The following is a 12,611-nucleotide window of genomic DNA, read 5'->3' as shown; positions in this document are numbered from 1 at the left end:
AAGTAACAGAGATTGCACGACAATAGGGACACCGGAATCAGAAGTCCTCATACCTGTCAGCTCAGCCATGTGTTTCTGGGGGATTCCCATCACTTTATAACAGGCCTCAATTTGTTGAGCTACAAGGGGTTTGGTTGGGGCCATGAACACAATCTTCCCTGACGGGTACCAGCGATAGAAATTGTACATGACAACAGCGGCTATAAACGTCTTTCCCAAACCGGTGGGAAGACATACCAGGGTGTTTTGGAACAAGGCAGCCTCCGATATTTTCAGCTGGTATTCTCTGATGGGGAGGTTAGTAGGATAGATCCAAACTGTAGCCGATGAGCTATCAAAACCAGGAAAATCTTGATTGTAACGTCCACTTGAACAAAGTGGAGAGGGTTCAATCTCTTCAGTTGTATGTTTTTTATCATCTTGGGCAGCAGTGGCATCAGTTTGCAAAGTCTGCTCAGCTTCGTACACAGCAACTAACAATAGCTCATCGTCGTCAAGTTCCTGAACGTCCTCCATCCTTGCTGCCGTGTGTACTGGCCCCGAAACCTGACCGATCTCACCCCAAAGCGAACGGCGAGGAGGTAAAGCTTGTCCATTCACCCGTTGTTGCTGTTGTGTCTTTGCTGTTTCCACAGTGTGTGTGTCTGTTTTGTTCCTTTGAAGAGGCCGTTTAACAGTTTTTCTGGCATTGTGTTTGGTTGGAATAGGATTTTTCTGAGGAACAGATCCACCCCAAGCCTGGAACAACGTTTTTTGATTGTTCCCACCACTCATTTTGGCTTGATACTACAGAATAAAACTTCATGAGATATCATGTGTGAGGAGACCGCGGTAAATGACAATACGAAACATAGCTGAGGATGTACTTCCGTCTACGTCACTGCAGCCGTTCTTCCGGAAACACTTTATGTCGGTTGACATGGATAATCAAGAGTTATTTGTTATAATTGTTAGGGTTAATATAGTAAATTGACACAAGTTATTTAACACAAGTTTAGTGTATGTATTTTAGACAGCCTACTGTTTATTTGCTGTCCATCTTAACACCGGAAGAGATCCATTCTACTCCCGTAATGCTAACGTGTTACCATAGTAATGGAGAGGAAAGAGGCAGAGAAGATATTTACCCTTTTTCAGGTAATTCCTTTAAAAAAAAATTGTAGTAACAGTTAACTATTACCAGGTTGTCCATATGACATTGGTACTGCATGATATTTCGTTTTTTGTGCTCTCGCTTCGTATGGGGTTCATACATGAACAGTTAACTACACAACTATGTAAATTTAGCAAAAAGCATTCGTTTCGCTCATTTAATAAACGATGTTTAACTGTTTGGTCAATTGTGAGCTTAAAAAGCGACCTCGGAACGACTTTATTACTTTGTTTTCCCACTGTCTTCCACAGGCCCGTGCGCGCGGCTACCTGTTGAGGAGAGAGGTCAGGAATGCACGCGAAGATTTTGAAGACATTGTGACAGAAATCGACGGGAGGCTAAACCATTTACAGTGGAGAGATGCAATCCTTTCAAGCCCCCGCTTCACATACACTGTATGTTTTAGATCAGATCCCTGCATTATTCCGACACATTTCAACCTGCTGAATATTTCAAACGTTCCCGTTTTGACTCCACAGGATGGTCCCTTGCCAAGAAAAACTTCTAGCAAGTCAGCGCCTACACCTAAACTACACTGTCAGGAGGAGACGCATCCCCCTGAACGACTATTGGACAAAACTGAGGAAGAACCACGTCAACAACTATTTACAGAGAAAATCGAGGCAGAGAGAGATGGTTTGCACTTCCAGAAACAGCCCGCTTCGCCCAGGGAGTGTTCTCCAGCTCTCCCTGCTGACGTCGGCCACTCAGACCGCGACGGTCGGGGAAGCATAGGAGACTCCACCACCTCAACAATGTGGAGAAGTGAAGAGCTGGACACAGGCTTCGCTCCAACTCAAAGAGGTGAGATGCTAACGACCATTGGTGGGTCTATCCTTGGCTGTGAATGGTACCCTGAACTGTCGATCATTGTTCAATGATGTAGGGGAGAAATATACAATGCAATACAAACAACTTTATTGATCCCACTAGGGGCAATTTGTTCGAGCAGCCTGTTGTACACACGGTAACATACAAACCACAAATACATATATGGATAGTGAATCGTTTAGTAGTTGCTATGGTGTTATTACCCATCCAGCAGAACACAACTTGGATTTGAACACCAATGGCCTCTCTACCTACCTGTAGATCACCATCTCCTAAATGACTAATTGGTCAAAATGTAAGAAGTAGATGGGCATAGTGGTACTAATTAGACTTAGGTGTGTTGATGTGTCCCTGAGCAAGACACTTAACCCTAACTGCTCCTGACGAGCTGGCTGTCGCCTTGCATGGTTGACTCTGTCGTCGGTGTGTCAATGTGTCTATCAACTGATGTAAGCCGCTTTGCGTCCGCTAAATGCCCTAAATGTAAATGTGTAGATGACTAAATGACATAGTATAACCAAGTATTGTATATGGTAGAAACATTACACGTCAAGATGTAGACATCCCGTAGGCGGGTGTTAGTGTAGGAGGTCAATGGACCCACTCTGTCTCTGACCACTTGTCTTAACAGTATTAGCGACACAACGCTCACTGATGTCTGTGTCACGGTTCTTCAAGGTCCCCTGCAGCACCACCCGGCCCAAGATGTTCCGCTAACACAAGAAGCCCTGCGTCTCCATAGAAGCACCTTGTCTATGGAGTTGCTGTGGCTCCAACAGGCCATCGGCAGCAGGAAAAAGGTAAAATAAACGATAATAATGATTCATGTAGTGTGTGAGCAGTGGCAGCTCGGGGAAAATATACTGTAGATAGATGTAATTAATACATTATACATTTGTTATCTCAAATTGACCTCCTTATATTCGATGTATCGTAACAAGGCGATATTTTTTTCTAAAAATCCATGACGTTTTGATGTTGTCAAGGGGCCTGTAGTCACAAATCGTATTGAGTCATACGCAACAGCCATTCATTCCTATTATTGTTGTGACATTGTATTGTACTGTCACTCTCCCTAAACCAGTTCCAAGCCATGTATCAAAGCATGGCATGGACTGAGGTAGCCTGTAAAGTAAAACCCTGTCCAACGCGTGCAAGCAAGCGTACCGTCATGGTCCCCCTCTATCAAGCATTCCATCATGGTTCCTATCCTCTATGGGGTAGTATTTCTTCAGGAGAATTTCAGGGTCCAAATGTCAGGATATGATGTTCAGACATACGGCCCATCAGGAGAATATCAACTGAAAGCAGCTTATCAAGCGTCCAGACGTCTTCTCACAACACTGACACCCATGTTGATAACATGTTCGCGCCGATATCAGTTGTTGACGTGTCAGCGTATCAACTCACTGGCTGAACTTAACTATCCTTTTGAATACGTAGGATATGAAGTGGCAGTGAAGCACTTGGGTTTGTTTTAATGATTTGCTCGCCCTCTCTCCCCACCACTCACCTACCACCTCTTCTTCCTCTCTGCAGTACTTGTCACTGAAACAGTGGCTGTCTGCTACCTGACACAAGATGGAACCAAGTCACCGGAACTACACATCATCCTTTCCGAATAATATGTGTGTGTATGTGTGTGTGTATGTGTGTGTTGATTGAACAATAAAGACGCTGTTTTATAAATGCTGAATCTGAAATATTTTTTGCACAAATGTTTGTGTTTCATAAGGAATTGGACATAACCTCTGTATCTCATGTTGCTATGCAACAAAATCATATTATCAGTGTAGCATATAACACATTGAGTTAGTAATCCTAATAATTCAAAGTCTTGTATGTGCATTGTAAACCCATATAGTTTAGTTTATTTATGAATTAAACCCAAAATTCTAAGTTGAGTTTTATACATGCACATATAGAACACCACAGTCATCCAGACTTACCTTTCTTAAAAAAAAGGCTAAGGATGTGTGATAGGTTTGTTATCTTTTTTTCTCTCCTACATACACACTCTCAATCTCTCATTCTCTTGTTCTCTCTCTCCCTCTGGCTTTTGTTGTGGTTGCGGCCGCTGATGGTTTGGCCCACAAAGCCAGTCTTTGCTGGCCCTGCTGCCATGGCAACCAGGAAATACTCAACAGTCGTCAGTGGGGTGGTGTGTGCCCGTGTCTATGTATATGTGTGTGTGTATTCGTGGGAGCAGGAGAGACTCCGAGAGATAGGAGCCTGGCGTGTCCAGACAGACCACAATAGGTAAAGAAAACAAGGAACCAATTTGACCTTTATAGGTTTAAATTTGGATTTTATGGTTGATCTTTTGCCAGGTTGTGCGGTGTATGGCGGCTTGAAGCTGTGTGCCGTTACAGTTGTTGTGTGTAGGATATAGTGGTAACATGCTTTGGAATGTGTGTGTGTGTGTGTGTATTGGTGGATAAATGTGTATCCTGTGTGTGTCTACTGTGTGTGCATGTGTCTGTGTGTGTGTCTGTGGAGACTCGTTGGAGATGACCAGGGAACTATACAAGTGCCTTTCCAAACTGTGGGCTGCCCACGTTTACAGAAGTCTCTTCCCCCCCCCCCCCCCCCCCCCCCCCCCCCCCCCCCCCCCCAAGATGGCAGAAGGTACCAGCGGAGGGACATCCCTCCTCCCCCCAGTGAAGAGCGTGGTGGTCTACAGGAACGGAGACCCCTTCTACTGCGGGCGAAGGTTTGTGGTCAACCAGCGACAGGTGGCCACCATGGAAGCCTTCTTAAACGAGGTGACCCACAACATAGGGGCTCCCCTGGCCATCCGGAACCTGTACACCCCCCGGCAGGGTCACCGGGTGGGCCACTTCCAGGACCTCCACACCGGAGGGCACTATGTCGCTGCTGGCTTTGAGCGCTTCAAGAAATTAGAGTGAGTAGCAGGAGAAAATATTGCACATATGTTGGAAACTATTTTATGGTTTCTTGTTGTATACAATTTTTACGTAAGAATTGTATATGTTTAGGTTTTCGTCCAACATACACTATCTTCTCTATTAAATTATTGCTCGATAAAGCTGGGGGTTTTAAGCAAGTGTATTGTTGTCAGATTCCTTACAGAGTCTGACGCTTTTTGTGCTGTCTTTTAACAATTTTAACACAGGTGGAGTCTTTGTTGGGTTTTCACTGCATAAAAACCAGCATACTCGTTATTGCTCCTAAAATAATGAATAATATAATTGTTTTGCTTGCTTATACAGTTACCTGAATACAGGATTGAAAAAAACTTTCGTTGCCCGTGAAGGAACTCAGGTAAGGTGTGATTTCCCATGTAGGCTTTCAAGTGTTTATTTTAAACTTGAACGGAACAGTCCATAACTGATTCACCTCAGTCCAACCAGGAAGTACATATCTGTAAATTGCTGGAATGTGGCGTGTCACTTTTTTTATTGAATGGCTTTAACAAGCCACATATGACTATAAACTCTTTTGATCTGCTGTAATCAAACTTGTTTTGATGCATATTAATACCATTAGTAATAGAATGTTTGTTATTTTTTGTGTTCATGGTTTAACCGTATGGTGTGTGTGACTGTATGCGTCTCAGCATGCACTTACAATGTTCATATGCATTATAACCTGACTCTTAACGAGATATTAGTAAGCTATTACAAAAAATAAACTTAGTAGCAACTTGAAACCATTCAAGCAATCTAAGCCATCTGTGGTTCCATGACACAGGGCATTGGTTCTGAGTAAGTAAAGTAATAAATGAATCGAATCAATCACTTAAATCTCAGTTGATGATTAAATATTTTTTTAAGTAGTAAAGTAATGAGGTATTACTATGCCAATAGGGCCGCAGTGTGAAATACGAATACGAATCCTGTTTATTATTTCATACAAAACTTTCCTGTATACAAAGAATTCTAAGAAAACAGAAACATTCATAAACCAGGTTCTACAGAAGATTACAGGCTTTGTATTCATACATTTCTGAGAAAGAGAGAGAGAGACAGAGACAGAGACAGAGACAGAGACAGAGACAGAGAGACAGACAGAGAGACAGAGACAGAGACACAGAGACAGAGACAGAGACAGAGACAGAGAGACAGACAGAGAGACAGAGACAGAGACAGAGACAGAGACAGAGACAGAGACAGAGAGACAGACAGAGAGACAGAGACAGAGACAGAGACAGAGACAGAGACAGAGAGAGAGACAGAGACAGAGACAGAGACAGAGAGACAGACAGAGAGACAGACAGAGAGACAGAGACAGAGACAGAGACATGGAGATTTTCATTTGTTAAAAGCTGATTCATTGTGAAGTGTTACTCCATGTCGTTTACGTGGAAAAACGAAGGCATGGGTGTGTCGGCAGCCGTGCCCAAACTCATTAGAGCAGACTACTTATCCTGCAATGTGAAACAATGCATCCGCTCCCCATGCACTAGTATTATATTCTGGGTGTACGTGCCTGGGCAGGCGCCTCTGCATCGACGGCCACCACTGCCGTCCTCTCTGCTGTGATGTAATGACATTACCCAGAGTGTGTTGCCTCCCTCCTCGGGCAACCCTGACGACTATGATTGTTTCTGTTTGGTGGTGGTGGTGGTGGATGCTTTCACCACAGAGCTCTGCTTTGCTCAGACCTTCAAGGGCGGCCTAGTGTCGACCTCCTGCCGTCAAGGGATCTCATTTGTGTTTAAAGACCAGCCGTGCTACGGCTCTCCGATCAGTCACATTGTGGGAGCTCATTGGAATGAGATCGGTGTGATGTGATGTTGCCATGGATACAGTTCTGGAATCCACCATGAGAGGAATACTCAAAAGCTAATCTTCGCCGAATGAATAGCGAAATATGAAAAGTCTTAACGACAATACATTTAAGATTTTTTTTTTTTTTAAGATTGTTTGACTGTACAGGTTCATTCTGATGTTGTCCTCAATATTATAACATTGTCACTTGTACGATAATGTGCATATCGTCCACTACAGGCAAGAGTAAACCAGAGGCCCAACGTCTCAGCCAAATGGAGAAAGTTCATACCAATACCTTGCATCATACAGTGAGTTCTTAAAACTACAACACACACACACACACACACACAAACCAAGCACACACCTTGCAGTCACACCTGAAGCAAGCAGATGAAGAGGAGGTTGTATGTCTTCTGCAGTGTTTTCCGTAATGGTGACCTGCTGTGTCCACCGTTCCGGTTCATCATCCCCCGCAGCATGCAGCATGACCTGGAGCAGGTCCTCCGCATGGTCACTGAGAAGGCCAGCCTACGGACTGGGGCGGTACGCAGGTCAGCAGTCCACAATCACACACACACACACACACACACACACATTCCACAATTGAGTTAGACCCACAGGGGGATACAAGAGGGAATAGAGGCATAGGGCTGCCGTTTGTCATACCAGCCCATTTTATTTTATACCAGCCGTTTGCTTTATTAATATCCACATTTTGTTCTCCATGTTCCCTTTCTTTATTGTTCAGTCTTATCGGTGTACGTATTTTTCCGTTTATAATTCAGTCTTTTATATTACTTTGTGACTGATTTATTACCTACAATAACACTCATGTCATATAAAAAAGAAACATCTTTCTAAAACATGCTGCTGTTTGTGGCACAGGTTGTGTTCTATGGATGGAGCCACCGTGACCATGGGGGAAAAGCTGGAGACGGGCCAGTGCTACGTCGCCGTGGGAACCGAGAGGTTCCGGAAGCTTCCGTACGTCGAGTTGTGGCTTTCAAAAGTGCAGAGGTAAAAATAAAACGCCATGGTGTGTTTCAACAAAATCATAGTCTGCGTGAACCAAGGCCTAGGAAGATAAAATGCCAATCTTATTTTTTGAAACATTTCTTTGAGAAAGGCAGCTGTAACTTTCATACATAATTTTTTTTTATTATATTGTTTTGTAGAAATAAACGGATGGAAAAAAGAGCTGAGGTAATGGTTGGTTTTACATTCTTTACTCAACGCAACCCAATGTTACAATCTATGTTAAAACTGTATTTGACTAAACAAATATTAAAGATAGTACATCTTAATTGCGGTGCCTTCAGATGATGAAGCCAGCAACTGGTCCTGTGGACAGGTTCAGTGACTTCGCTCTCCTGGATTCCCCGCTGGTACAAAACCATCACTCACTATTTATTTATTTCCCCTTCATTTTGTGTTGGCATTTCCAATCAAATCAAACCAAACACATATTCATGAGGCTCATCCTATGCTTTGAATTACTAAGACTCCATCTTGTCATGTGTGTTTCTGCACCCTCCTTGACGCGACAGGCCGACGGTCGCAGGGTGAAGTCATCGGGGGACGAGGCCACGGAGGCCGGAAACCCCCCAGCGAATCAGGGCAGGGTAATTGCTGAGGATCCCGTCAGGATCAATAGGGACCGGGGACAACCCAGGGTACCGGTCCGCAACAGACCAGGTAAGGACGCCCGGGAAAACTCAAACTTGTGTGTACACACTTACACACATGCCTTCACCCTTGCACACTTGCTAGCACAAACAAGTACGCTACACACTGAATATATCCGTCGGCCGGCTGACTTCTGCCTCCTTGGTCCAGAGCAGACCAACGGCTTGCACTACAAGGCAGGCAGGAGGCGCAGGGAGGAGGTGCGAGGAGCCCAGGAGGTGCCGGAGGATGAGAACACCCACACAGAGCTTCCTGTGGACCAGGTAACACCCCTGAATCAGAATGTGTTTCCCATTCAAATGCAATGAGCTTGGTATGCTAGTGCAAGGAGAAGTACACGTATAACTTAAATAAGAAGATTAACGTTTCAAAATATAGTAGTATGAGTGTAAAAATGTTTCTAATATGAAGGTAAAATAATTATACAATTAAAAATATATAGATATACAAATGTAAATCCCTTAACTTCACGTAACTCCATCTTTGTCACCAGATAGTAGCAGAAGTGGTGGAGGATGAAGAGAAAAGCCATGATGCTGATGTTCAGCCTCAGAACAACGAGAAGGTGAGCAAGTCAGATCAAGCCAAGCCAAGGCATAATTCCGGGCTTGTGTTGTATTGAACATCCCACAATTATATGGTCTATGTGGTTCTATCCTGGCAATGAATTAAAAAAACATGATCACATTGACAGTTTGATTACAATTGATTTCATCATTGCATCCTGGACAATACCTTGGGCTAGTGTTGGAATACATATAGAATTATAATTCTTAAATGTATTCTTGAATGCATCTGATAACTGCATTATGGCTATTACATCTCAGCTAATAAATGGAAAGATGATGACAACAGATGGCTCACCAGAGCCCCTCAGATCAAGCACGCCCCCGCAAAGAGATTCCAGCATACAGTTTCAAAATGAAACTCAACTATACCAGGTATTTGCACCGTTAATACAAGGCTGTGTGTCTTCACTAAAAGGGAGGACAAAAAAAAGATGCATCAATAATTTGGATGCATTGTCTTTGTGTAGAAGCACCCAGAGCTCAGGGTGACCAACATGAACAAAGTGCAAGAAGTTGAGCAGCACAAAGGCCCCCAGGTAAGTGTGCCAGCTTTTTTGTTGTTGTTAAACTCGCCTATTTGATCATAATTGTCCTAAAAACTGTCATTTTAAGTAAAGTCCACAAGGTTCTTGCATTCAGTTGAGTGAGTGGATGGTCCCTTTTACAGTTGCTATTCTGCTTAGCATAAAAGATTGATTAGATCGGACACTTTCCCTCTGCCGTCAGGCTGATCTCGGGCAAGAACAAACGGCTGCCATCCCAAGGGTGTCTTCCTCCACATCCCTGGCCTCAAGAAGTGGACAGGTCGAAGAGAAAAACAGGGCAGTGGAAGGATACGGATCAAGTCCACAATCCCCAAACTCAAAGGTTTTACAAAACAAAAGTCACTGTATTGTAACTTCAACTACATTTCCAGTAGCAGTTATTTTTTAGCTTTTGTCATTGGCCTGTTTTTATTGTCCCAACAGGAGTCTTTACCAAAGTCCCAAGCGGACATAATGGAAACATCCGATGCACCAGTGACCAAAAACTGAGGTCCTATCAACCAAATAACTACCTAAAATGTACTGTGTGAATAACGATGACTACTGAGTGCAAAGTATGAGCCGTATACCTACAACGACCTACACTGGTTAACGAATATTCATGTCTGTGTGAAGTACATCTAAAACACAATACTGTGTGAGACCAATGACTTTATGTTACAACTGTGACGCAGCTATTGACTGGGAAATAGAGAGTTGCTGAATATTAATTTATTACATTATACATTCATATATATTAAACAAAATGCATACAGAATGCCCAAATAACCTTTTTATGGAAATAAACAACTATTCAGCAGGGCCCACCACATAGCAAAAGCAAAAAATATATATAAAAAATATACCTATGTTATGTAAATTGTTCATTTCACCATGCTTGCGTTTGCTCTCAACACTAACGGTCACAGATCACAGCGGACACTAGTAAGACAGTAAGACAGCCCCCGTGAAAAGGCAATGACAGTTTGTTTGTTCGCGTTCAACCATCACCCTTTTTGTATGTGGTTTCTATAGTGTCTGTATAGATGCCAGTAAAGGCGTTCAGTGCCGTAAAGTACAAGTTAACGAGCAGGAAATTCTATTCAGGGGCTGTAAATCTGCTTCAGCGCTGAAGTGAACCCTATGTGAACCCAGGGCTCAGCCTATTTAACAGGAGGAGTGGGCCAGGGCTTATACCCTAGTCTTTGATTCTTTTTTTGTATTTCATCCTAATACTTTGCCAAAAAACGATCAATTCCATGATCCTTGTTACCTGACGGGGCACCTCCTCACTGGAGGATAAACACATGTGAATCATTATAAAGCGTGATGATTGATGATGAAAAGGGAAGAGTTCCTTATTGAAGAGTGGCATCTGCCTGGTTCCGTTCACTGCTGAGGATGGGCGTGTCCCTGATGGAGCTTACGATGCACAGAGTGATGCCTACCATGGTAAGGACCATTCCCCCGACAGCTCCTGAAGAGAGGAGGAGCATATAGTAGTAAAATGAGAGGAGGAGAGCTAAGCGTAAACGTGCAAATTTGGATTCCAATGTGTCACTGTTTGTTTTGGGTTTAAAATATAAAGAACCTAGACTACAATGAAATAGCATAATCTAGTCATATATAGAAAGTACTAATTAAAATGTTTGTTCCTACATGTTGTTGCAAAATTTGTTTTTAGTCTTACTCGAACCCAGTAAATAAAGGAAGCTAAAAACGTACGTACGTTTGCCTCCAAACTCTTCGCCAAGAATCTTGCCAGTAAGCACAGTTAAAAGGAAAGTCAGGGAGTTGGTCACAGGAACAGCTAGGGATAAATCTGGAAGCACAAAGGCAACGTTGGAATCGTTTACCTTACAATGACACAGTTGTATCTTGCAAGGCCAATAAAAAGTCATACCAATAATAATCAACACAATAATATTGCATCGAGTTGGCCTATCTTAGCCTACCTGTTGTGGCCAGGGTGAAATAGTAAACCAACGACCCCAGCTGGTTCAGAAGGAATGGGACCAAATACTGCATAAGAAAACATGCAATTAAAAAAGTGTAATTAAATCTACTTTAATCGACCAGGATTTTTTTTTATTTCCCTGGTCGAGGTGTGTTTACCTGGAGATTAAGGAATAGGAACTTGACTTCCGCCAGAACTTGTAAAACCTTGTTGGTTCTTTTCACATGCTCTATTCCTTCCGTGCCCCTTTTCAGGAAGGGGTTGGTGCAGCCCCATAATATCGCCACCAGCAAGAGGCACAGGACCTCCACTAAAACACAGTCGTAATAACACGCGTTAACCAATGCCCATTTCAATTGCTACACACGTGTATAATTATTAATAACCAATCTGTTTTCGTAAACAGCGTCCCGTGATTTTAAGCAAGAGACGAATGGCGCTCCTAAACCTTCGACGTTAAACATTATTTGGGTTTCTATTACTATAAAGAAACATGGAAACATTTAAGAGATATTATACACTCACCGACGGATACCATTGTGATGTAAACACGGAAATAGTTGCGTTCAAGTCGCACAGTTGAGTTAATCAATTGTGATTTCGCAGAACATACAGAAATCTTCTAGTTGCACGAATTGCTTATACGTTTATCTTAATATTAACAAAGCGTGAGTGTAAACTAAAGCAAATGGTCAATTACCTATTGCGTGTTAAGTCATATCAATGACTAGAACGTAAGATGATAATAGCGTCATCTTGACTCGAATGCAGCATTTCGATGCATTTAATACGTTGTAGAATTCAACAATACCAGCAGGTGGCGCCAGAGCTGCAATACAGTACCCCACCTGTTGCAATTCCTTGGTTTACATTTATAAGATTCTTTCTCGAGTTTCATGAACCTAAATATTGCACCAAACATTTGAACTTAAACGCTTTATTTTTAATTATTTTATTTGGATAAATAATTCAGAACAAGATAAATACTTACTTAGAGGTATTCAGCAAAACAGTTTTTCCATGAATGCTCTTGAGTCTAGCATCTTATCCACATTTGACGGAAATAGCGGTGATGGTTTGAGATGCTCAAAGTCAAGATTCCTTAAAGAATAAAGTTTGCAGTGTTTCATCATACAAAAGTTCCAAAAAACTATA

At 42.6% G+C, this 12,611-nt stretch overlaps 3 protein-coding genes across 6 annotated transcripts in view; 1 reads left to right on the top strand and 2 right to left on the bottom strand.

The window, feature by feature from the left end:
- fancm (FA complementation group M) overlaps positions 1–881 on the bottom strand; it is a 30,144-nt gene extending 29,263 nt beyond the window's left edge. For both annotated transcript variants that reach the window (XM_060052788.1, XM_060052790.1), the window contains exon 1: positions 54–881. In XM_060052788.1, coding sequence (XP_059908771.1) covers positions 54–774 — 721 coding nt within the window. In that variant the 5' untranslated portion in view covers positions 775–881. The remainder of the gene's footprint in view (positions 1–53) is intronic.
- Positions 882–1,936: 1,055 nt separating this feature from the next.
- dcdc2b (doublecortin domain containing 2B) lies at positions 1,937–10,735 on the top strand. 2 transcript variants are annotated; one of them, XM_060052791.1, is made up of 17 exons: positions 1,937–1,957; positions 2,663–2,784; positions 3,524–4,243; positions 4,603–4,889; positions 5,218–5,269; positions 6,958–7,028; positions 7,140–7,271; positions 7,606–7,737; positions 7,896–7,923; positions 8,040–8,105; positions 8,268–8,415; positions 8,557–8,669; positions 8,900–8,971; positions 9,234–9,347; positions 9,443–9,511; positions 9,702–9,842; positions 9,944–10,735. In XM_060052791.1, exons 4-17 carry the CDS (start codon positions 4,603–4,605, stop codon positions 10,007–10,009), a joined length of 1,491 nt encoding a protein of 496 aa, XP_059908774.1. In that variant the 5' UTR covers positions 1,937–1,957; positions 2,663–2,784; positions 3,524–4,243; the 3' UTR covers positions 10,010–10,735. The 2 variants fall into 2 exon arrangements, with proteins under 2 accessions (XP_059908774.1, XP_059908775.1); XM_060052792.1 differs by having other exon boundaries at positions 9,234–9,358; positions 9,460–9,511.
- Positions 10,217–12,557, bottom strand: tmem234 (transmembrane protein 234). Of its 2 annotated transcripts, none has more exons than XM_060052801.1 (5): positions 12,448–12,557; positions 11,615–11,766; positions 11,455–11,521; positions 11,229–11,321; positions 10,217–10,976 (listed from the first exon to the last, which is right to left on the bottom strand). In XM_060052801.1, coding segments are annotated over exons 1-5 (432 nt in total). In that variant the 5' UTR covers positions 12,449–12,557; the 3' UTR covers positions 10,217–10,857. The 2 variants fall into 2 exon arrangements, with proteins under 2 accessions (XP_059908784.1, XP_059908783.1); XM_060052800.1 differs by lacking the exon at positions 12,448–12,557 and adding an exon at positions 11,982–12,216.
- Between the last annotated feature and the right edge of the window lie 54 nt (positions 12,558–12,611).

This window comes from Gadus macrocephalus, chromosome 5, assembly GCF_031168955.1.
Source record: "Gadus macrocephalus chromosome 5, ASM3116895v1".
NCBI lineage: Eukaryota > Metazoa > Chordata > Actinopteri > Gadiformes > Gadidae > Gadus > Gadus macrocephalus.
This window is presented reverse-complemented; position numbering and strand designations above follow the sequence as displayed.